This window comes from Sapajus apella, unplaced genomic scaffold (assembly GCF_009761245.1).
Source record: "Sapajus apella isolate SASKATOON/1434 unplaced genomic scaffold, GSC_monkey_1.0 scaffold53, whole genome shotgun sequence".
NCBI classification, from domain to species: Eukaryota; Metazoa; Chordata; class Mammalia; order Primates; family Cebidae; genus Sapajus; species Sapajus apella.
The window spans coordinates 3,613,563-3,637,095 of record NW_022436993.1 but is presented as its reverse complement, the minus strand read 5'-3'; the positions used below and the strand labels follow the sequence as shown (position 1 = coordinate 3,637,095).

At 37.2% G+C, this 23,533-nt stretch overlaps 2 protein-coding genes across 6 annotated transcripts in view; one reads left to right on the top strand and one right to left on the bottom strand.

The window, feature by feature from the left end:
- The window catches only part of ENKUR (enkurin, TRPC channel interacting protein), a 29,277-nt gene extending 17,650 nt beyond the window's left edge, over positions 1–11,627 (bottom strand). For 2 of the 3 annotated variants that reach the window (XM_032243855.1, XM_032243858.1), the window contains exons 1-2: positions 11,018–11,627; positions 214–359 (exon numbers count right to left, since the gene is read on the bottom strand). In XM_032243855.1, the coding sequence (XP_032099746.1) occupies positions 214–359; positions 11,018–11,094 (223 nt within the window). In that variant the 5' untranslated portion in view covers positions 11,095–11,627. Of the gene's footprint in view, positions 1–213; positions 360–10,774; positions 10,840–11,017 lie in introns of all 3 variants that reach the window. The other variant, XM_032243856.1, reaches the window with a different exon arrangement.
- Positions 11,628–11,798: 171 nt separating this feature from the next.
- On the top strand, positions 11,799–21,630 carry THNSL1 (threonine synthase like 1). Of its 3 annotated transcripts, none has more exons than XM_032243853.1 (3): positions 11,799–11,892; positions 17,484–17,650; positions 19,277–21,630. In XM_032243853.1, the coding sequence occupies exon 3, from the start codon at positions 19,325–19,327 to the stop codon at positions 21,551–21,553; it is 2,229 nt and encodes a 742-aa protein (XP_032099744.1). In that variant the 5' UTR covers positions 11,799–11,892; positions 17,484–17,650; positions 19,277–19,324; the 3' UTR covers positions 21,554–21,630. The 3 variants fall into 3 exon arrangements, with proteins under 3 accessions (XP_032099744.1, XP_032099742.1, XP_032099745.1); XM_032243851.1 differs by having other exon boundaries at positions 11,818–11,954; XM_032243854.1 differs by lacking the exon at positions 17,484–17,650 and adding an exon at positions 14,656–14,839 and having other exon boundaries at positions 11,818–11,954.
- The last annotated feature ends 1,903 nt before the right edge of the window (positions 21,631–23,533 follow it).

The window sequence follows — 23,533 nt, the reverse complement described above, 5'->3', positions numbered from 1 at the left end:
AATCAAAAGTCTATTTGGGGGGCGATTTATCACTCTCCATTTTCTTTTTCTACTCCATTCTCGAATTCCACTTTCTCCTAGTCAAATTATGTTTAATATGAGGTAAAGTTGCTATCACCGGTGCAGGTTTAATATTCATCCACAATAAAATAATTTTAGTTCAATCACCTGCTAACACTTTTAATATTAAAAAGAAAGCATGATAAAACCTACTGGGTGGTAGAGTTTTTTCCTTTGAATGTTTCTTTAGGAAATCCTTTGGAGAAGGTACTTCAACTTTTGCTGGTCCCATCGTTTTCATTGCAGTTTTAGTTTTTTGCATGTCATCTTTTACAGTTGCCTTAAAAATTGATATGTACCTAAAATTAAATTTTCAAAATTTTAGCAATCATATTTCTAGTAAAAGTTACTTAAAGTTTACTTAAAGTTTAGATTTTACACTTTTAATTTATTTAAGTCTATATTCATATGGAGAAGCATAATCATAAAACATACTTACCTTAGCCCTATCCATCAGACTTAGACAAACTCGATGAAAGGTCTGCCCTAAGAAAGAGGTGCTCAGGCAAAAGTGTTGATAGCATTTCCTTATTATCCTTTGAACATCTGTAGCATCAATAGTGATGTCACCCCTCTCATTCTTGATGTTAGTAATTTGCATTCTCTGCCCTTCTCTCTCTCTTCCTCTCTCTGCTATCAGTCTGGCTAGGGGACTATTAATTTTATCGATCTTTTTATAGAAACAGAATTTCATTGATTTTCTCCAATGTTCATGTTTTCCATTTAAATGACATCTACACTTAATTTTATTATTTCTTCTCCTTACTTTGGGTTTAATTTGCTTTTCTTTTTTTACTTTCTTAAGGTACAAGTTTAGGTTTTTTATTTTAAACTTTAATACTTTTCTAATATAAAAAACTGTAGGTTTTTATAACCATTTTAGCTGCATCCTCAAATTGTAATATGCTATGATTCATTTCCATTCAGCCCAAAATATCTTTTAAATTATCTTTTGATATCTTTGATTTAGAAGTTTGTGTAGACATGTTTAGTTTTCATAGATTTGGGATTTTCCAGATATCTAATTGATTTCAGGTACATTTTCATTGTGGTTAGAGAATATACTTTGTATGATTTCAATCCTTTTAAATTTTCTGACATTTGCTTTATGGCACAAAGTATGTTCTATTTTAGTAAATGTTCGATATACACTTGAGAAGAAAGTATACTGTGCTACTGCTGGCTGGAGTGTTCTATAAATGACAATCAGGTCAAACTGATTGAAAGTGTCTTCAAATGTTCTATATCCTTGCTGATTTTGTCTTTTCTATTAATTATTCAAAAAGAGATCTTAAGATCTCTGACTATAGTTTTGGATTTGGCTATTTCGTCTTTCAATTAAAACAGTTTTTGCTTTATATATTTTGAAGCTGTTTGTAGGTGCATAGCATTTAGGATTGTTATAGCTTCTTTGAAAAACTGATCTCTTCATCATTATAAAATAACACCATTCTTTTTAAAATTCTGTACTTTAGAATCTACTCTGTCTGATATTATTGTAGCTATTCAAGCATCCCTTTGATTTGTAATAATATATATTTTTCCATTCTTGAGCTTTCTACTTGTCTGAGTTTTCCTATAGACTGAATAGAAATTTTATCCAGCCAACAATCACTTTTATTTGGTATGTTTATACCATTCACTTTTAATGTGCTTTTAAAAATTTGTTTCTGCTTAAATTTTCCAGCTTGCTGTTTTCTACATATCCCCTTGCTCATTCTTTCTATCTTGCTTTTTTTTTTTTTTTTTTTTTTTTAATGTGGAAACCATAGCTTTACAATATACAGGTTTAGCTGATCACAGCCTACTTTCAAGTAATATACCATTTTACGTATGGTTTGAGAACCTTTCAAAAGAATACTTGCGTCCACCCCCACCCTTGTCCTAGTGTTGTAATATATTTTACTTTTCTATGTGGTATAAAATCCATAAATGATTGTGATTATTTTCCCTTTAAATAATTATATTTTAAATATATTTGGAAAAAATCTTTAATATTTACCCATATATTTCCCATTTCCAGTGTCATCCATTCTGCTATACAAATCCAAATTTCGAACTGATACCATTCCTTCTCCATAAAGGATCATTCTAAACTTCTGGCTTCCTTTGTGTCTAATGATAAATTTGCTGTCCTTTCTTCTTCTTCTATGTAATTTTTCTTTTTTTTTTCCTCTGTCTGTTTTAAACTTTTTTCTCTTTATTGATAGTTTTAAGAAATTTGATGATAATGTCTCTTGGTATGATTTTTCTCTACTTGGGGCTGCAATTCTTGGATTTTTAGATTCTGAGAGTTCATCAAATTTCACAAATTTTTTACCTTTATTCCAATATTTCTTGTTTCCTCATCTGTTTTCTCCTCTTCTGTGATTCTTTGACTACTTGATATTGTTCAAGCATCACTGATTCTCTGCTTTCCCTTTCAGTCTATTTTTCTCTATATTTCATTTTGTATTGTTCTATTATTGTGTCTTCAAATTCACCTAAATTTTCTTTTTCAGTGTCTTAGCTGCTGTTTCTAATCTATTACACATAGTTACATTTTGTACATGGTAATCTTTATGGCTAGAAGTTAGATTTGGATCTCTCCTTCCATTTCTTTCCACATCTTAGCTCATGATTTCTTCTACCTTTTGAATACATGATGAATATTTAAAATGACTGTTTTAAGGTCTTGTCTACCGATTCTCTAATCTGTATCATTTCTATGTCTGTCTTTAATATGTTTTCTCTTAGTTATGCATTACATTTTCCTGATTATTTGCATGCCTGGTAATTTTTGATTGGATGCCAAAAATTGTGAACTTTACATTGTTTGTTGCTGAATGTTTCTCTTCTTTTTCTCTTTCTCGTGTTCTTTAAATTTTTTCCTTAGCTTTATTCTGGGATTCAGTTATGATAGTTGGAAACAGTGTGATCATTTTCAGGCTTGCTTTAAGTGTTAGGGTAACTTCACAAATACTTTTAGTCTATTTCTAATTTGGCCCCACTACTTAGAATATACTTCTTAGTGCACTACTCGATGCCCTGTGTATTAGGAGGTGTCCCTACCCAGGCTGGTGGAAACATGAACTTTACCTGGCACTATTGCTTTCTGCTGGTTATTTCCTTGGCCTTGGTTGTTTCATTATGTACATATGCTATTAACTGAAGACTTCAGGGAAATCCTTGTTCATATTTCCACAATCCTCTCTCTATGTAGCTCTCCTCTCTGGTACTCTGTGCTGTGAATTCTAGCAGCTTTGGCCTTTACAAACTCTAAGCTCTGTCTCCTTAACTCAGAGAGACTCCTAGGTTTCGTTTAAATTTTTCCTTCTGGATTTTGGCCTGGAAATTCTCTCCAGAGAGTATGCTGGGGCAGTTTTAGGGCTTGCCTCATTTGTTTCTCTTCTCTTATAGATGACTATTCTATGTTGTCTATTGTTCAGTGTCTGATAACTACTGTTTCATATTTTTTTTTCTGGTGTTCTAGTTATTTGAGAAGATAAATCCCATCTTTGGGTGAAAGTAGAAGTTCAGTTATACTGCTCGTAACAACTTGTTACAAGCCTCCTGACTAGCTGGAACTACAGGCACATTGTATTATCTTCTTCCTTATGTGGATAAATTTGTTTAGAGAAACATTATTGTTTTTTTTCCTTTTAGGAGCCTTGACTCAATCTTGAACTCAAAGGCTGTAAATCAATTATAGTCCAAACTGAATGAGCTCATTTAGATACTTTCAATAAATAATGTTCAAGCCAAATCTGTGCCTTAAAATTCCCATAGAAGCTGGTGTTGGCAGATATGATGTCATGATTAATAATTGGATAATTTCATTTGGAGTAAAACAAGGTGTCTCTACTCCACCTCTTTTTAATCTGTAAACTCATGATTCAATATATTTTTGTGTAAGCATATGACCTGAAAGCCTGCCAATCTATTATAGAAAATAAGATACTATATTTTACATAAATCATATTTTCCAAATTACAAAAATAACATTAATTAAATAAATAAAAGTCTAGGTCCCCTCCATCTCCCTAATAAATTTTCCAGAATAAATTCAACTTCTTTCTCTTTCTTTTTCATTCTCTCTCTTTTTTCTTCCTTCATTCCTTTTTTTCTTTATCTTTTTCTTCCTTCCTGCCCTCCCTTTCTTTCCCTTCCTTCTGTCCTTCCTGCCTCCTTCTCTCTTTTTCTTTCTTGTTCTTTTGTTCTTTCTCTTGTTCTCTCTCTCTCCCTCCTTCTCCCCTTCATTCCTTCCTTTCTCCCTCTCTTTTTCTTTCTTTCTTCTTTCTTTCCTTCTTTCTTCTTTTTTTTCTTTCTTTCCTTCCTTCCTTCTTCTTTCCTTCCTTTCCTTCCTTCCTTCCTTCTCTCTCTCCTTCCTTCCTTCCTTTCTTCTTTTCCTCTCTCTCTCTCTCTCTATTGCCCAGGCTGGAGTGCAGTGGGGTGATCTCAGCTCACTGTAACCTCTGCCTCCAAGGTTCAAGTGATTATTGGGCCTCTGCCTCCTGACTAGCTGGAACTACAGGCACATGCCACCATGTCTGGCTAATTTTTGTTATTTTTAGTAGAGACAGGGTTTCACTATGTTGACCAGTCTGGTCTGGAACTCCTGGCCTCAAGTGATATACCTGCTTTGGCCTCCCAAAGCGCTGGGATAACAGATTTGAGCCACTGCGTCCAGCCTGTGTTTCCATTTCTGTATGAATTGCAACTATATTTTTAAAACTTAATATAGTGTGATATATTAATACATATAAAGCTCACTCTATTTGCATTTTATTCAATTTTCTGAACTGTGGTTTTATTATAAAGATCTAGGGGTGACTTTATTAGATAATTGGCTCTATTTTCTTTTAAGTTCAGGGGTACATGTGCAGATTTGTTATATAGGTAAACATGTGTTATGGGGGTTTACTGTACAGATTATTTCATCACCCAGGTATTAAGCCTGATACTCATTACTTGTTTTTCCTGATCCTGTCCCTCCTCCCACCCCCACCCTCTGATAGGCCCCAGTGTGTGTTGTTCCCCTCCATGTGTCCATGTGTTATCATCATTTAGCTCCCACTTTACGTGAGAACTGGCAGTGTTTGGTTTCATCTTCCTGTGTTAGTTTGCTAAGGATAATGGCCTCCAGCCCCATCCCACATCCCTGCAGAGGACATGATCTTGTTCTTCTTTTATGGCTGCTTAGTATCCCATGGTGTATGTGTACCACGTTTTCTTTATCTAGTCTATCACTGGCATTTAAGTTGATTCCATGTCTTTGCTGCTGTGAATAGTACTGCAATGAACCTATGCGTGCATTTGTCTTTATAACAGAATGATTTATATTCCTTTGGGTATATATCCAGTTATGGGATTGCTGGGTTTAATGTTACTCCCCTCTTTAGGTCTTTGAGGAATCACCATACTGTCTTTCACAATGGTTGAACTAATTTACATTCCATCAGCAGTGAGTGTTTATTTTTCTCTACAACGGGACCAGTATCTTTTACTAGTGGCCATTCTGACTGGTGTGAGATGGTATCTCATTGTAGTTTTGACTTTCATTTCTCTAATGATCAGTGATGTTGAGCTTTTATTCATATGATTGTTGGTTGCATGGATGTCTTTAGAGAAGCGTCTGTTCATGTCCTTTTCCCACTTTTTAATGGTGTTGTTTTGTTCTTGTAAATTTTTTTAAGTTTCTTATAGATGCTGGATACTGGACCTTTGTTGGATGCATAGTTTGCAAAATATTTCTCCCTTTCTATAGGTTGTTTACTCAGTTGACAGTTTCATTTGCTGTGCAGAAGCTCTTTAGTTTAATTAGATCCCATATATCAATTTTTTCTTTTGTTGCCACTGCTTTTGGCATCTTTATCATGAAATCTTTGCCTGTGTTTATGTCCTGAATGGTATTGTCTAGATTGTCTTCCAGGATGTTTATAGTTTGAGTCTTACATTTAAGTCTTTAATCCATCTTAATTTTTGTATATGGTTCAAGGAAGGGGTCCAGTTTCACTCTCTGCATATGGCCTACAAGTTCTCCCAGCACCATATATTGAATAGCTAGTCCTTTTCCCATTGCTTGTTTTTGTCAGGTTTGTCAAAGATCAAATACTTGTAGGTGGGCAGTCTTATTTCTGGGTTCTCTATTCTGTTCTATTGATCTATGTGTCTGTTCTTGTACCAGTACCATGCTGTTTTGGTTACTGTAGCCCTGTAGTATAGTTTGAAGTCAGGCAGTGTGATGGATAATTGGCTCTATTTTCTATTTATTATTAGATATGGGCCAAAGATAAGTTATTCTCAAACTAAAATTGTCATCTTCAATAAACATACCAAAACTGTATTTTACTGCCAATAATCACCCTGTAGTAGTGATTAAGACAGTAGATTTACATTTTAAAAAACCATTTATTTTAAAAGGCACACAAATAAATGATATTGCTCAAAAAGTTGGGATAGTTTGAAAGTGCTTAACAACTTTTCTTTTTCAATTTTTGGCCAGTATTACTGCAGCATTCCACTACTGTGTGGAACTCTGAACTCTGGAGCCTAGGCTGTGTTAGAAAATTATCCATATTGTTTCTTGAGAATAAATTTTACATGTACACAGATACCCCTTAAGTCTACCTACAGACATGAAATGAGAGTGTTCAGTTCAGGCTCATGTCTATATCAAGCAACTAAATTTTCAAAAATGGTTGCCAATTCTTCCCCCAGCCTGGTTGTCTGTCACAGCTCTGCTCTTCACTTACTTGACAACACAGGCATATGTCTTTGAGTATAATGATTATCTTAGTGCTGCTCAATACCTCTCACAAGCTGTTGAGTGAAATAATATGTGGAATATCAAAAGATATGTAGTTAATGTATTCATCTACATCTGTGCTGTGTAATACAGTCACATGTGGATATTGAGCACTTGAAATGTGGCTGGTGCCACATGCTCAAATCACAGTATTTTAGATATATTGCATTAAATAAAGTACATAAAGTTAATTTTTCCTGTTATTTTTACTTTTTAAAAGTGACTATTAGAAAAAATTTAAATTACATATATGACTCTCATTACATTTCTATTAGACTGTGCCAATCTAGACAGCAGGAATATCTATCCTTGAATTAAACTATACAGTCAGATGGCTGCAAACCCAGAGCACAACACATTGATGTCTCCAAAACTGCTTTTGTTATGTTATCATACTGGGACACTGGTCTATAACAAGAGCAATATTAGACTTAGGAAACTCAGTAGATTTAATGTAAAAGTGTGGCTGAAGTCTTTATTTATTATATTACACACATGGTCGCCTCTCTCCATGAATCCTGGAGGAAGTGTATTTGTGGCTGCACACCAAGAACATCTGTCCTCCTCTTCGGCTACTGCTTTACTTTTGTCTTTGGACAATGTGACTTAGAGTGTAATTGAAAGGCATGGGAAGGATCTTTCTTCCTTTCTGGGCTGGCTTCTTAACTAGTAGAGTCAAATTTGTTTCAGACTTCAAGCAAGCATACATGATTTTAAAGCCAACATTTCATGTAGGTCCTCATTTGTAGCTTTACCTTACTTTTCTATCATAATTTCCCATTTGCTTTGATAGCCTCATCAAATAAATCTCATTGCATTAGAATATGATTGTGTATAAACACCACATACTAATAAATTATCAAAAACTAAACAATTATAGATGTTACTGAAGCAAAAAGTATTCAGTTTGTTTTATTGATGCAGGCTACAAGACAGTGCAAGCCAATTAAAGTTATGAGCTTTGGTATTAGATTTGTGTCTCAATCTCAGCCCTTGTTCTTCATCATTGCCTCAAATTTTGAACCTGAGATTTTTCTTCTGTTAACACTGGGATTATTACTTATCCCATAGGATTCTTGTGAAAAACAGCAACAACTGGCATAGTTTAAATTCTAATACATTGAACATATTATTATTAATGGGAACAGTATTATTGTTATGATTATTATTGGATATCCATCTTGATAACATTTTTAAAAACTGAAACTGTTTAACCCATTACTTGATTTTACCTGTGTCCTCACTTTTGATTTTACAGGCTCATAGATGGAAGGGACTTGCCTGGTCTCAGATGAGACTTTGAACTGTGGACTTTTGAGTTAATGCTGAAATGAGTTAAGATTTTGGGGGACTGTGACTGTTGGGAAGGCATGATTGGTTTTGAAATGTGAGGACATGAGATTTGGGAGGGGCTGGGGTGGAATGATATGGTTGGCTGGGTCCCCACCCAAATTTCATCTTGAATTGATGAGATTCCATAATTCCCACATGTAGTGGGAGGGACTTGGTGATAGGTAGTTGAATCATGGGGTGGGTCTTTCCTGTGCTGTTCTCATGATAGTGAATGAGTCTCATGAGATCTGGTGGTTTTATAAAGGAGAGTTCCCCTGGACATACTGTCTTGCCTGCCACCATGTAAGCTGTGACTTTGCTCCTCTTTCACCTTCTACCATGATTGTGAGGCCTCCTCAGCAATGTGGAACTATGAGTCAGTTGAACCTCTTTTTATATGTAAACTACTCAGTCTCAGGTAGGTTTTTATTAACAGTGTGAGAACAGACTAATATACCATGTTCAATGATAGAGAAGAGATATAAAAGAAATTCTTAGTATATTGGCAAATGACACAAATCTGGGAAGAATGGCTAACAGAATGTATAAAATATTCAAATTCAAAAATATCCTCACAGATTGATGAGTGCAGGTAAAAAAGAATCAGCTACATAATTAGAAGATGGGAGAGACCAACCTCAGTCAAAATCCATACAGGGTATTTCAATGTGAGCCAATAGTAGGACATGACTGTCAAAATGCTTACGGAAGCTTAGGCTGAATGGATTAAAAAAAAAAGAATTATGGAAAGGAGATAATAGTTTCACAGACAGTTCAGATCATAACTGGAATATCGCTTTAAACAAAATGGAAAAAGGGAAAGATTGGAGATAATCAATAACTGTAGACATCAATAAAGGGTGATAGATTTGATGAAGATCTTGGAATACATCTTATGCATCATGAGTAACTCAAATTTTGAAAACTGAATCATGGCTTCCCATTGGCTTAGAGACTTTCATAACTGAAGTCTCAGTTCATAGTTCAACTGCAGGAATGTGCCCTTTATCCAATTTTGGTCACATACGTTCATCTTCTAAGTTCTCATTTAGTGTCTTCAATCTCTCATTATGGTTTTCAATAATAAATTTTAGTGTTAATATTTCAGTTCCCCAAAAGACTAGAAACTTTGAGGCATGGGAGATTAAAAGTCAGGCAGTTGTCATAATTTTGCCAGTGTAAACTGACTTTAACTTAACAGAAACGATTCTTTTGGCGTCACAGTTGGGTGCCTTCTATTTCCTCTCATCTTAAATCTTTCTTCTATTCATTTCTTCAAAGTAACACCAAGAAGTCTGTGCTATCACTCCAACATCACCAAGAACAGATATACTAGTGTAATGTTATACACATAATAGGGACACCATTAACGCTTGCCAAATGAATAAAGACTGTTTCTATATAATTTTTTGAAAAAAAAAATCATCTAGATGCAGTAAAACCTTTTAATTTGCAAGGAACAGAATACTTACCTAATAAAATAACATTCAAATTTAATATTCTATAGAAATACAATCTACCAATGTGTTAGAGAGTAGGAGTTTTATCTCATGTAATATGCAGGAATTTGAAAACAAAAGTTGGTTGAACAATAGACAGTTTGAACACTACTCATAAATTCTTACTTTACATTCCCCTTTCCAATCTCTAGATTTTGATAAGCGAATGGAAATATAGCATAGTTACTTCTCTACTTTAAACCAGATACTTAGGCACTACTCATAAATTCGTACTTGACATTCCTCTTTCCAATCTCTAGATTTTGTTATGCTAATGGTAACATAATATAGTTAAGTTACTGCTCTAGTTTAAATCAGATTCTTAAAATTGAAGAAGTTGCCCACTTATTGAAGCTGTTACTCCAATACTAGTAAAAATAATTTACCATTAGATCTAAAAAGACCTTATATATTATCTAGTACATTTATCTTACGGATCAGTAAACAAATGAAACTTTATTCAGGATCACAAAGACAATTAGTTGCTAAGCCTGTTTTTGAGTCCTGTCCTTTTTAAATGTGGTTTTGACCTGCATAAGGACGAGGATGATGGTAAAATACAGGAAACATTTCAAGTCTTAGAAGAGATGAGATTTTATCCACTAGTTAGTTTCTTTGCTCCCCACAGATTTAAGCAAGTTCTAAGAAGTCCCTACAGATGGGAGTAACTGAAGTGCTTACTTTGCTATTACGTTTTTGAGATTTGGAGGATACAGAGGTTCTAAGACCTATGTAAAATTTCAACTCAATTACATATTTTTTGGTTCATATCTACCCACCCATTCTTCCTTCCATTAAACCATTAGATCTGAAAAAGTCCTTAGAAACTAACAGTAGCAGATATTTCGTGTCACTGATCAAAAACCTGAGGCTCAGAAGCAAATGTGAATTTATATTTCTTAACAATCTTGGGGAGAAAATAAGTACTATCCCATCAGAGAGGGAGAAGGAGGGCAACCGAACTCCTGAAACCAAACATCAAGTATCCTTAAACAAGATAACAGAATTGTGATTTTTCTCTTTTCAACAACATGAAACTTCAAGCTATGTTGTATACCACATCACATATTAGGTAAATTACACAATAATCACATACCGTATTAGTAAGAGGTTAAGTGTAAAATGGTCATCTCACAGCGCTGGACTGCCGTCTCTGTGAAACTGTGAGATGCTAAATACCTAGATATTTCGACCTTTTCTCTCACAAGTTATCCTCTAAGGCTACTTCATTGGGGCAAAAATACATTTCATTATTAAAAGTCCCAGTATATGTAGGCTTAATTAATACTGAGTATTCCCCATTCTTGTTTCAAGTGATAGACTTTGCTTACCCACATACCTAGGAGGGTGGGGAGGCTCCTTCAAGTCACTGGGTATGAGGTTATAAATGCACTCAGGAGGGCACGTTGGATCCATGGCCACAAATGACTCCTTAAAAGCTACTATTCTCAACTTTTTCTCCCTGTCCCAGTATCTCCGTCCCTTTCTTACTTCTTTGCCTTCTCAAGGACCTCGGGTTCTCTCTTTCACATCGTCTCCCTTTGACCCCCTCTTAGCAGTACTCTCTCAGGAAGAAAACACCCTATTTCTCTTGGGATTGCTAAGCGTTATTGACTGCTCGGTTGCCATGGATACCGTTACTAGGCGACAAGGAAGTGGAAGACGGCACTGCTAACTAGGTCTCCTCTGTTCCCTCTTTCTGCAGTGCCGTCTGTAGAGAAGCTCATTTGGAAGCCACTGTTTTTAAGTCTCTTTGAAAGTTAACGGGGTAAGAATGGTGTCCCCTTGAAAACCTTGCTCTTTTCTCTGTTTTTCTGGGGAAAATGAAAAATCCTACTAGAGACAGTGCAAAGCGCAGCTGGTGCGCAGACGCCACACAGTAAGACTTTTGTGCGCAAGCCCCAATCCCGGTGTGGGCGGAGCGAGCGGCTGAGACCCCGCGGACGCACGGCCAAGGCCGCGAGCAGGACGACGTAGAGGAGGAGCCCGAGGAGCTCGGAGGGCTCGGATAGGCTGCAGTGAGAGAGGAGAGTCACGTGCCCGGCCCGACGCGGCTCCGGGCGTGGGCGTAGAGTGCAGGCGCACTGGGGGCTGGCCGGCGGGGCGCGCTGACTGGCGCAGGCGCAGAAGCCACTGCGCGGGGACGGGGTTGGGCGGGACCGGGAAGCGAGGCGGAGGTGTGGGGCTCGGTCTCCTCCTGCGGCTACTTAAGCGGTTCGTGGACACTGCTTTCCGTTTCCTTTCCTCTCCCCTGTCTTGTCAGTGAGATTTCCTTGGTGAGTTATTGGAGGAGAAAGAAAGGAAAACTAGAAACTAGCCCATTCCCATCGCATGCCTTTCCCCGCACTGACCCTTCCCGTTTCCGCTCCTCTCTGGTCATCTCAACTCTTCGTGCACTTTTCCTGCTGCTTCTGGTCGAGGCTCCTCCGAACCCCGCGCAGCCCTGCCCGCCACCTGTGTGAGTGCGCGCCCGGCGCCTGTGGCCTCCTCCACCTGCTGCGCTGGTCCTCCCGCCCCCGCGCCCGCGCCGGTCCTTCGAGGTCCGCCCTGCGCCTGCTCTCCCCTCGGTCGGGACCCTCCCTCTAGGTCCTCCACGGACCAGTGGACCTGCTCTTTGTGAACGAGCAGCCTAAACTAAGAGGAGAAGCTTTTTAAGTGGGCCTTTACTTTTTTGCCTATTTTTTGGTGTCCCATGTTGAAAATTGTTTTCTGAGAAGCGGTTTCATTCCTTTGTGTTCAGTTTGGTGAACCCGTAAACCTAGGCACATGGGGCTGCCGTAGGAAAGTCATGTAGACGCTTTTACCCGAGTGTCTAAAAGACATTTTGGTAATAGGATTTGGGGAGGAAGATAGATGGCTCTGAACCACCGTACAGAGGCCACCCTGCCCGAAGGAAAAAATGCTTTCCGGAGAGGAGAGAAAACAGAGTTTGGATTTCTCACTGCGTGGTTGCCTGGCGGAGAGATTAAAACAACACAATGGCTTGGTGAACTTCTTAGTTCCTGTGTAAAAGGCTTGAGTGTAGATCCTTATTTTGGGCTCTTACTGAATTTCACTAGATAAGAATACATTTAGGGTTGTTTATATATATATATATATATATATATATAAAATTTTATATACACACACACACACACACAGATAAGATTTTAATTTTTGTCCCAAATGTTTAGGGAAAATTCTCCAGATTTCTTCACTCAGATTATCTTCCAAAACATTTTAGATAGCTAGAGCTATAGATCTGTATTTAGGTCTAAATCCATCTATATCACTTTGCCCTTTCTTTTCGCCCTTGAGTATTTTATGTTTGGGGTTTCTGTTTAGTAAGTATAGACAAAAATTTTGGCGGGAAACTGTTTCTGTATATACGAAGATTCTAAGACTCATGGAATGATAACACCATTAGCCAAGTGGATAGTCATTGTCTAAAGCCTATAAATTTTCTAAATTAGAGCTTATACTTTTTCTAATTAGAAGGAGCACCTCGAGACTATTTGTGTTAATCAGTTCCTAAAATAGCAAGTAAGGGCAAAACATTTCAGCAGTTAGCGACTGGGGTTAGCTATCCTTTATGTTCTGGGGTTACTAAAATAAAGTAATTTTACTGATGTCAGTATATTATTTGTTTATTGAGATGGAGTCTTACCCTGTCTCCCAGACTAGAGTGTGGTGGCGCGATCGTGGCTCACTGCTACCTCCACCCCCTGGGTTCAAGCCATTCCCCTGCCTCAGCCTCCCAAGTAGCTGGGATTACAGGCGCCTGTCACCATGCCCAGGTAATTTTTTTGTATTTTTAGTAGAGACAGGGTTCACCATGTTGGCCAGACTGGTCTCGAACTGCTGACCTCAGGCGATCTGCCTGCCTGTTCAGCACAGGCCGGGCGTGATGGCTTACGCCTGTAATCCCAGCACTTTGGAGGCCGAGGCAGGCAGATCGGGATTTCGAGACCAGTCTGGCAAACGTGGTGAAACTTCGTCTCTACTAAAAATACAAAAAATTAGCTGGGCATGGTGGTGGCCACCTGTGATCCCAGCTACTCGGGAGCCAGGGTCAGGGGAATGCTTGAACCCAGGAGGTGGAGGTTGCAGTGAGATGACATCGCACCATTGGACTCCAGCTTGGGTGACACAGCGAGACTAGGTTCCCCCCCCAAAAAGAAAAAAACTGAACAATTTGTGCTAGACCTTCTCACTGTAGTATAGTTTACAGTCACAGGCAGGTTGTTAAATCATTTGGAAAGGAACTTTTCTTTTTTCTTGGACATTTAATCTGCAATTCTCCTTGCCTCTTGCAAGTGTGTTTAAACAAAATTATTTCTAGTTTTTATAATTCCCTCAACAGTTCAAGGAAATGCCTGTGTCCAGCCTCCTGTCCACAGGGAATTAATATTGGTATATACCTACAGTGATGAACAAGTTATCTATAGAGGGGCAGACAGTAAATATTTCAGGCCTCTGCAGGCCAAGTGGTTCTGTTACAACTACTCAGTTCTGCCATTGTAGCTCAAAAGCAGCCAAGACAGTACGGAACAAGGGAACGAATGAGCACATGAATGATTGAAGTTGTGTTTCAGTGACACTTGATTTACAAAAGTGATGGTAGGCCAGATTTGGCCTGTGGATTGTAGTTTGCACAGATTCCAGATCCCCTTATATAATGGTATGCGTGTGTTGTCTGTAAACAAATGAGGGTTTTTTTGTTTTTGTTTTGCGAAGGATTATTTTAATCTAAATGAATAAAATGGGTGTAGATGAGGATATAAGACAATTGTAAGGAAAATAAACCCTTTATAAAGACAGATTCTTTATAATTATCAAAGTTATAAAATTGTAGATACTTAAGTTTTTTCAATTAAATATTTGAGATCATTATGTCTAACAGCAGAAGTCTAACGGCAGTATAAACTTAGCATTGATAGTAATATAAAGACAAAGATAAGTGGTGAACTTGCAAAATTATTTTTTTTGGTTGTTAAGATCCTTGTTATTACAGAACAACACTGGATTGTGTGGTCCCTCCACCCTTACCTCTATTTCATGGCAGTGGGAGACACTCTGACTGAAGGGCTTGGGAGAGTTTTTGGTCAGAAGTCACAAGCAGTAGGGCTTTACCTCCTTTTGGCAACTTTGTGTCCTGATGCACAGTTGGCTCTCCATATCTGTGAGTTTCCCATTCTCAGAGTCAACTAACTACAGACTGAAAATATTTTAAAATTTTGGTTGGGTGCAGTGGCTCATACCTGTAATCCCAGCACGCTTTGGAGACCAGCCTGGGCAACATGGCGAAACCCCTCTCTACAAAAAATACAAAAATTAGCTGGGTGTGATGGTGCATGCCTGTAGTCCCAGCTACTTGGGAGGCTGAGATGGGAGGATCACTTGAGCCTAGGAGGGCGAGGCTGCAATGAGTCAAGATTGTACCACTGCACTCCAGCCTGGGCAACAGAGTGGGATCCTGTCTCAAAAGCAAAAACACAAAAATAATGCAACAGTAAAAATACCACAAATAAAAAAAAAATTCAGTATAACAGCTCTATATATAGCATTTGCATTGTATTATATATAATAAGTTATTCAGAGATGATTTAAGGTATACAGGAGGATGTGCACAGGTTATATGCAAACAGTACACTGCTTTATATAAAGGAATTGTGCATCTGCAGATTTTTCACCCTAAAGTCCATGCTGTTAATCACTAATCCTCCAATATCCCTCTCAATGCTTCATTTAAATAATTGTTAAACACATTAAAGAGAAGACTATCAAGACCAAAAGCCTTGGAGTGTGCTACCAGAAATTTCTCTCTATTCAGCAGAAACATTTTTATGATCATTCAACAACCCTCAAATATTTTTTTCCATTTCTTCGTGAATTTAAAAAATTTTAAATGAACCACTGATAATGCTTTGGTGAAGTCCATATATCTGCCTTCTATGTATGTTCCTGACTGGCCATTGCAGCAGACATCCTCAAAAAGGAAATGAGGATGTCTTTTCCTCATTTTGCCTTTAAGGAAAAACTCTGTTTACAGATTAATGCTATGTGCTATGAGTGTTATTTCATCTCTTGTCTTTCGGTTTGTTAAAAAATGTTGAGCCCCTAAAATCAATTTGTGGTTAAATGTTACAGAATAAAATTTAGGATGTAGCTTGAAATAAAATTCGTCTTTATTGTTCTTTAGAAATGATAATATTTGTTATATATTATAGCACTTAACTGCGTTCTGCTATTTAAGTAACATTTTTGTGGTGAAATAATATTGATACAGAATTACAAATTGAACTCATAATTTTCTTTTTAAAATATATATATATATTTGAGGTGTGTACACACACACACACACACACACACACACACACATATTTAAAATATACACACTACCCCAAAGTCTTGAAAAAGGGAAATGAAGTAGAATTTAAAAACAAGAGGGTAGAGGGGAAGTAACACAAAGGAAAAGTAAGATTACAAAACGTAAGGTGAAGATAATGTAATGTTTGCCTTACAGTCTAGCAACATGAAGTGGAAGAAGGATGAAAGATTTACTGGGCCAGCGTGGTGGCTCATGCCTGTAATCCCAGCACTTTGGGAGGCCAAGGTGGTAGGATTGCTTGAGTGCAGGAGTTCAAGAGCAGGGTAATATGGTGAAACCCTGTCTCTACAAAAACTACAAAAATTAGCTGGGCATGGTGGTACACGCTTGTAGTCCCAACTACTAGGGAGGCTAGGTGGGAGGATCGCCTAAGCCCAGGAGGTCAAGGCTGCAGTGAGCTTAGATCATGCCACTGCACTCCAGCCTGGGCGACAGTGGAAGACCCTTTCTCAAAAAATAAAAATAACTGCTCATAAAAATTAGCTACTCAGATTATATGCAATTATTACTGGTACAGACATCAGAAAGTTATGTAATACAAACTCAACAAGAAGACACTATAATGTTATAAGCAAAAGCTTCCTGAATAGGAAGTTAATCAGACTGTTTTATATAAGTGCTCTAAAAGCAGTTTGTGCTTTTAAAGTCCAGTACCAGAACATGGTTTAATAAAATAAACTGATGATATGGTTCCAGTTTATAATTATTTCTGGTCCTTGGTTTACTTCAGGGAAAGGATTAGACTAGCAAAACAGTTCTTGATTTACGGGTGAACACTACTGTGTTCTCTGAAGGTTTATAAGTTGAAGCACAAAAAAAAATGCACCTCGCCTTGTACCTACATATTTGGGTTCAATTTATGTATTCCTAGTCCATTGTCAGTGAGTGACAATGATTAATCTTACAATATTCTTTTGTGCTAGCCACTATGATATGTGCTTTGATTTTATGATAGACACTTAGATAACTAAGAAGTATCTTTGTGTGGCAAGAGTTTCATTTGGGCTTTTTATAGTGGATATTATTACATATGAATATGTAGTGATTTTGATAATACAGTCTAAAAGAACAATTCAGATCCTAGTTTCATAGCTTTAGTTCACTGATTTTTTTTTTCTCTCTGATCATTATACAGCCAAATCATTAAAATTCCAGGTATCCTTGTGAAGGGTTTTGTATTTGTTACTTGGTTTTTTATTGCTTGATGGCAGAAATTCCTTCAGTACTGTTCAGTGAAATTCATTTTATAATGGGACACACTTGTTTAAAAATAATATCTTAACCTTTTAATAATAGAGTTAGGGAAACATGAAAAGGGTCAGTTTTTCTGTATTTTTAAAATTTCAGATGAGCTTTTCAAATAATGGACTAGTCTGTGTAGAATTTTATGATACTGTATGCAGTTATGATTAACTTGAAATTTTTTCCATTATAGACTCCACGTTTTGCAAAGATCAATTTTGCCTCAGAGTCAACAAAGTCTTCAGATTGGTTCCTGTGTGTCCTGTGTTTACAAATCAGTGGAAATTAAGGACAACACATACAAACTGAAAAGTCAAATAAGGAAATGAATTACTTCTCTTGACAGCTCTAATTTTACTTGTAAGTTAAAGTCAGAGTTAGCTTAAAATCATTTAAATGTTTAATTACAGAACAGAGTTTAAGTAGCATAGAAAGTCAGTATTACATAATTAAGTTTTGAGAACATACATAAACATATGATCTAGTATTTAATGTGGTTTAGTTGCATATTGGTTCATGTGATAAGCCCCACTATGCGTCTGTGACATTACTTCAGGAGATTTACATGAACATTGCAGAGGTATTATATTGCATTTTATATAACCAAAAACTTGTCTAGCATACATTTTTGTTCTAATGGTGAGTATATTTCCAAAGACAAGGACTTGGTCAATAGGGGGAATTATAGAGCTGCTTTGGATGCCAGAATAATTATTTCCTCTCATCATTGGAAACATTCCTGAGTTTCTTGGCTATCACCGTGGTGTCTGGAAATTAAGCCTCTCCACTGATGATTATAGGATTAGAAACAAAAGTGATGGTTCCATGCAGATAAGTTTACAATATGTAGCCTCTGACCTCATTGCTGATTATTAATTTTTCTTAACTATTTATATAATATACCTTTCACTTTGGCTCTTTTTAAGGCCTTCAATATGAATAATATGCAACAATGATTCTTAATATGCATGTAAAAGGCTTATGAGAAAGAAAATGTCATATCTTTGTCCTGTAGTTCGGAAAACTAAGCATTTTATAAGCAAGTATGTTTCTTATTCTTGTTCCCTGTTACAAATTCTATAAGAAATTTATGAGTAAAATCATAGTCTGTCAAGATATTCATATAACTGAAGAGAAATTAAATATAAAGAATATTGTTCAGCTTTTCTGAATTACAAGTAGATAGCACTCCAACTCCAAATAATCTTTATATGTGATACAAGCCGATAAACCATGAAATAATTTTCATTAAAAGATTGCATAAAATGAAAAGAAATAGTAATTCGATTTAGTATATACTTGTTTTTCTTTTTTGGGACAGAGTCTCACCCTGTTGCCCAGGCTGGAGTGCAGTGGTGCAATCTCAGCTCACTGCAACCTTCAATTCCTGGGTTCAAGCAATTCTCTTCCCTCAGCCTCCCAAGTAGCTGTGATTACAGGGGACTGTCACAACACCTGACTATTTTTTTTTGTTCTTGTATTTTTAGTAGAGATGGGGTTTCTGCATGTTGGCCAGGCTGGTCTTGAACTGCTGACCTCAGGTGATCCACCCTCTTTGGCCTCCCGAAATGCTGGGATTACAGGTGTGAGCCGCCATGCCTGGCCCTGTGTGTGTGTGTGTGTGTGTATACACACACACACACACACACATACTAGGCCAGGCATATATAGTTTTAAAAGTGTCTACAATCTGGTATTTTGTGACTAAAAGTTTCTGTTGTTTATAGTTACAAAATTTATCAAAGTTTTGATTTTTCAGTGTCTTGAGATTTTAAAGATATAATTTAAAAGGATAATATGCAATATATAAGAACTTGGGTTGAAATACTTTTTAAATTAATTCCATAAGTTTGGAAGATTTTTTAACAGTTTATGTACCTACCATAGGCATGGTTATATTCAATCCTGTTAGGATTTTAACAGTCTACTGAAATTAGTAACCAAATTATCTTTTGTTGTTTTTTGTTTGTTTTGTGTTTTGAAAAGGGCTAAAGCCATTTTTTCGGTTGTCTTGGGCAGAAAAGTGAAAAGAAAATGCTCCACTTTAACCGATGTCAGCATCTGAAAAAGATAACACAAAAATGTTTTTCTAGAATACATGTTAAAACGGATAAACATGCACATCGATTTCTTTCAAGAACCTTTGCACTTGCGGAATTAAGGAAGTCATGGTATTCAACTCACTCTCTTGTTGGAGACAAAAATATTATCCTAATGGGACCTCCTGGTGCTGGGAAAACAACAGTAGGCAGAATAATAGGTCATAAACTAGGTTGTTGTGTCATAGATGTGGATGATGATATCCTTGAAAAAACCTGGAATATGAGTGTTTCTGAAAAATTACAGGATGTTGGTAATGAGCAATTTTTAGAAGAGGAAGGAAAAGCTGTGTTAAACTTCTCTGCATCTGGAAGTGTGATTTCCCTTACTGGGTCCAATCCAATGCATGATGCTAGCATGTGGCATCTGAAGAAAAATGGGATAATTGTATACCTGGATGTACCTCTAATAGATATAATTCATCGTCTAGAATTAATGAAGATAGGTAGGATTGTAGGTCAGAATTCTGGAACATCTATGAAAGACTTACTTAAATTTAGAAGACAATATTATAAGAAATGGTATGATGCTCGTGTTGTCTGTGAAAGTGGGGCTTCCCCAGAGGAGGTAGCTGACAAAGTGCTCAATGCAATTAAAAGATACCAAGATGTGGACTCAGAAACATTCATTTCAACAAGACACGTTTGGCCTAAAGACTGTGAACAGAAGGTTTCAGCAAAATTCTTCAGTGAAGCTGTGATTGAGGGGTTGGCTTCGGATGGTGGACTCTTTGTTCCTGCGAAGGAGTTTCCAAAATTAAGCTGTGGGGAGTGGAAAAGTCTAGTAGGAGCAACCTACATAGAAAGAGCACAGATACTGTTGGAAAGGTGTATCCATCCTGCAGACATACCTGCTGCCAGGTTGGGAGAAATGATTGAAACTGCTTATGGGGAAAACTTTGCCTGCTCAAAAATTGCTCCTGTCAGGCACCTTTCAGGCAACCAGTTCATCCTGGAGTTGTTTCATGGACCAACCGGATCATTTAAAGATTTGTCTTTACAGCTTATGCCTCATATTTTTGCGCACTGTATCCCTTCAAGTTGCAATTATATGATACTTGTAGCTACTTCAGGAGACACAGGGAGTGCAGTCTTAAATGGTTTTAGTCGTCTTAATAAGAATAAGCAAAGGATAGCTGTGGTCACATTTTTTCCTGAGAATGGAGTAAGTGATTTTCAAAAAGCACAAATAATCAACAGTCAGAGAGAAAATGGATGGGCAGTAGGTGTTGAGTCAGATTTTGATTTTTGCCAGACAGCTATAAAAAGAATTTTTAACGATTCTGATTATACTGGCTTTCTTACTGTGGAATATGGAACAATCTTAAGTTCAGCTAATTCCATAAACTGGGGCCGACTCCTTCCGCAGGTAGTTTATCATGCTTCTGCATATCTTGACCTTGTCAGTCAAGGATTTATTTCTTTCGGAAGCCCAGTCGATGTCTGTGTTCCCACAGGAAACTTTGGCAACATATTAGCAGCAGTGTATGCCAAAATGATGGGAATCCCGATTCGGAAATTTATCTGTGCCTCTAATCAGAACCGTGTTTTGACTGATTTTATAAAAACAGGACATTATGATCTAAGAGAAAGAAAATTGGCACAGACCTTTTCACCATCAATAGATATTCTCAAATCTTCAAACCTAGAACGACATTTATACTTGATGGCTAATAAAGATGGACAACTAATGACAAAATTATTTTATCAATTAGAAAATCAGCATCACTTCCAGTTAGAAAAGGTTCTAGTTGAGAAAATTCAGCAAGATTTTGTAGCTGACTGGTGCTCGGAGGGAGAGTGCCTAGCAGCTATTAACTCCACCTATAATAGTTCAGGGTATATTTTGGATCCACACACTGCTGTTGCAAAAGTGGTTGCAGACAGGGTGCAAGACAAAACTTGCCCAGTGATTATCTCATCTACAGCTCATTACTCAAAGTTTGCACCTGCTATCATGCAGGCTTTAAAGATTAAAGAAATCAATGAGACTTCATCAAGTCAGCTCTATTTACTGGGTTCATACAATGCATTACCTCCACTTCATGAGGCTTTATTAGAGAGAACAAAACAGCAAGAGAAGATGGAGTACCAGGTTTGTGCAGCTGATGTGAATATCTTGAAGAGTCATGTAGAGAAACTTATCCAAAATCAATTCATGTAAAAGTTTCCTGAGTAAAAATTTTTTTTTTCTGGCTACAAGCATGCAATAATAAATCTCAAACGCTGATTTGGAGTACAGTCACGTTTTGTCTTTTATGTAAATATCTCTCTGTTACCTGCTAGAATTTCAGTAGTCTGATCTCTAGGACTGACATTATACCTGCACTGTACCTCCTCAGATCTTTAGAAGTGACAGAAGGTAACACAGTGCACGGACTTTGAGCTATCATGCTTTGCCTTGTGGTCATGAGTCTCACTCTGTCGCCCAGGCTGGAGTGCAGTGGCACAGTTTCAGCTCCCTGCAACCTCCACCTCCCAAGTTCAAACAATTCTCCTGCTTCAGCCTCCTGAGTAGCTGAGATTACAGGCATGTGCCACCACACCTGGCTAATTTTTGTATTTTTAGTACAGATGGGGTTTTGTCATGTTGGCCAGGCTGGTCTCGAATCCCTGACTTCAGGTGATCCACCCACCTCTGCCCCCCAAAGTGCTAGGACTACAGGTGTGAGCCACCACACACAGACAGGGCCAGTGCTTTGAACCCTTCTCAAATTCCATTTTGGACTACAACTAATTATGTGTATCTTAGACTGTCCAAATTAAATATATACTCTGTCCTTCACTCTTTTGCGTGTTTATGGTTAGGGTGATGAAGTTTGAAAATCAAGACATAGCTGAAATCCAGGATGAAAGAATAAGCAGAACTGCTTAGAAGTGAATACAGAAATAAAATTATTTCAAGAGGAAAGCTTTCCAAAATTAAGAGTATTTAAGTTGTTTTAATGGTATATTTGTAGACAGCAGTTTCCCTATATTATTTGGAATCGAATAGATTCTTAGGTAATTTGTTGTCTGTCTCTTCAATGAACATTGTCTTTTTCTGGCATCTGAAACCACGCACGACTGATATACTAATTTGTATTCCCTTGTAGTAATACATTTTAACCATGACTTACGTTTGTGAATTTATTGGATGTTTTCTTTCTGAATTAAAGATTGTCAGGACCAATTAGTGTAATGGACTACTGTCAACCACAAGATGGCATTCCTAACATAATTTGTCTTTGATAACATTCAGTTTCATTTTCTGGGAGAACAGCCTCCATGAAGAAATATACTGAAAGTTGGTAATGAGGGAAACATTTTAATAGTTTAATAAGCAAGAGAAATTTGTTTTAAAAAATTTAAATTAAACCAGTTATATATTAACACCAGATCTCTGGCATAGCTTTTAAAAAAGAGGTTCTAAAGCTGAAAATTGAAAACCAGGAGCGGCTATAGGAAAAAAGTGGAAGACGCAAAGTTCTGTTTATTCATGTATGTCTTCATTATTTCATCATTTAAGGATATTTCAGTAGATGATATATTTAGAAACTGCATCTAAATATTCACTATGTACATAAGAATGCATTATTTTTCTGAAAGTGAGAGGAACAGTGTTTGAAAAAGACATGATTCCTGGCCGGATGCAGTGGCTCATACCTGTAATCCCAGCACTTTGGGAGGTCGACGAGGGCGGATAACCTGAGGCCAAGAGTTCGAGACCAGCCTTGCAAAACTCTGTGTCTCTGAGAAATACAAAACAATTAGCTGGGCATGGGTGGCTGCTCAGGAAGCTGGGACCAAAAGTCACGTGAACCCAGGAAGTGGAGGTTGCAGTGAGCTGAGATCACACCACTGCACTACAGCCTGGGCAACAGAGTGAAACTATCGAAAAAAAAAGAAAAAAAATAGATGATTTCTGCCTTCGAGAACTGTAGTTAACAAGACAACACAAAAATCTTGTACAAGCAAGAGTTATTGTAATATGGTATGTCAATAAATGGAAAATGAATGATACAGCTAAGTGCAGTCATATTTAAGAGGAAGGAATTGCTATGAGATAGTCAGAAAAGGTTTCACAAAGGACCTAGAACCTAAGATGAGTCTTGAAGGATGGGAAGATTTTCTAGGTGAAAAGGAAGGGGAAAACATTCTAACA

Bases quoted from the DNA above. Each gene is read 5' to 3' on its own strand.
- THNSL1 (XM_032243853.1), top strand. From the start codon at position 19,325: ATGCTCCACTTTAACCGATGTCAGCATCTGAAAAAGATAACACAAAAA.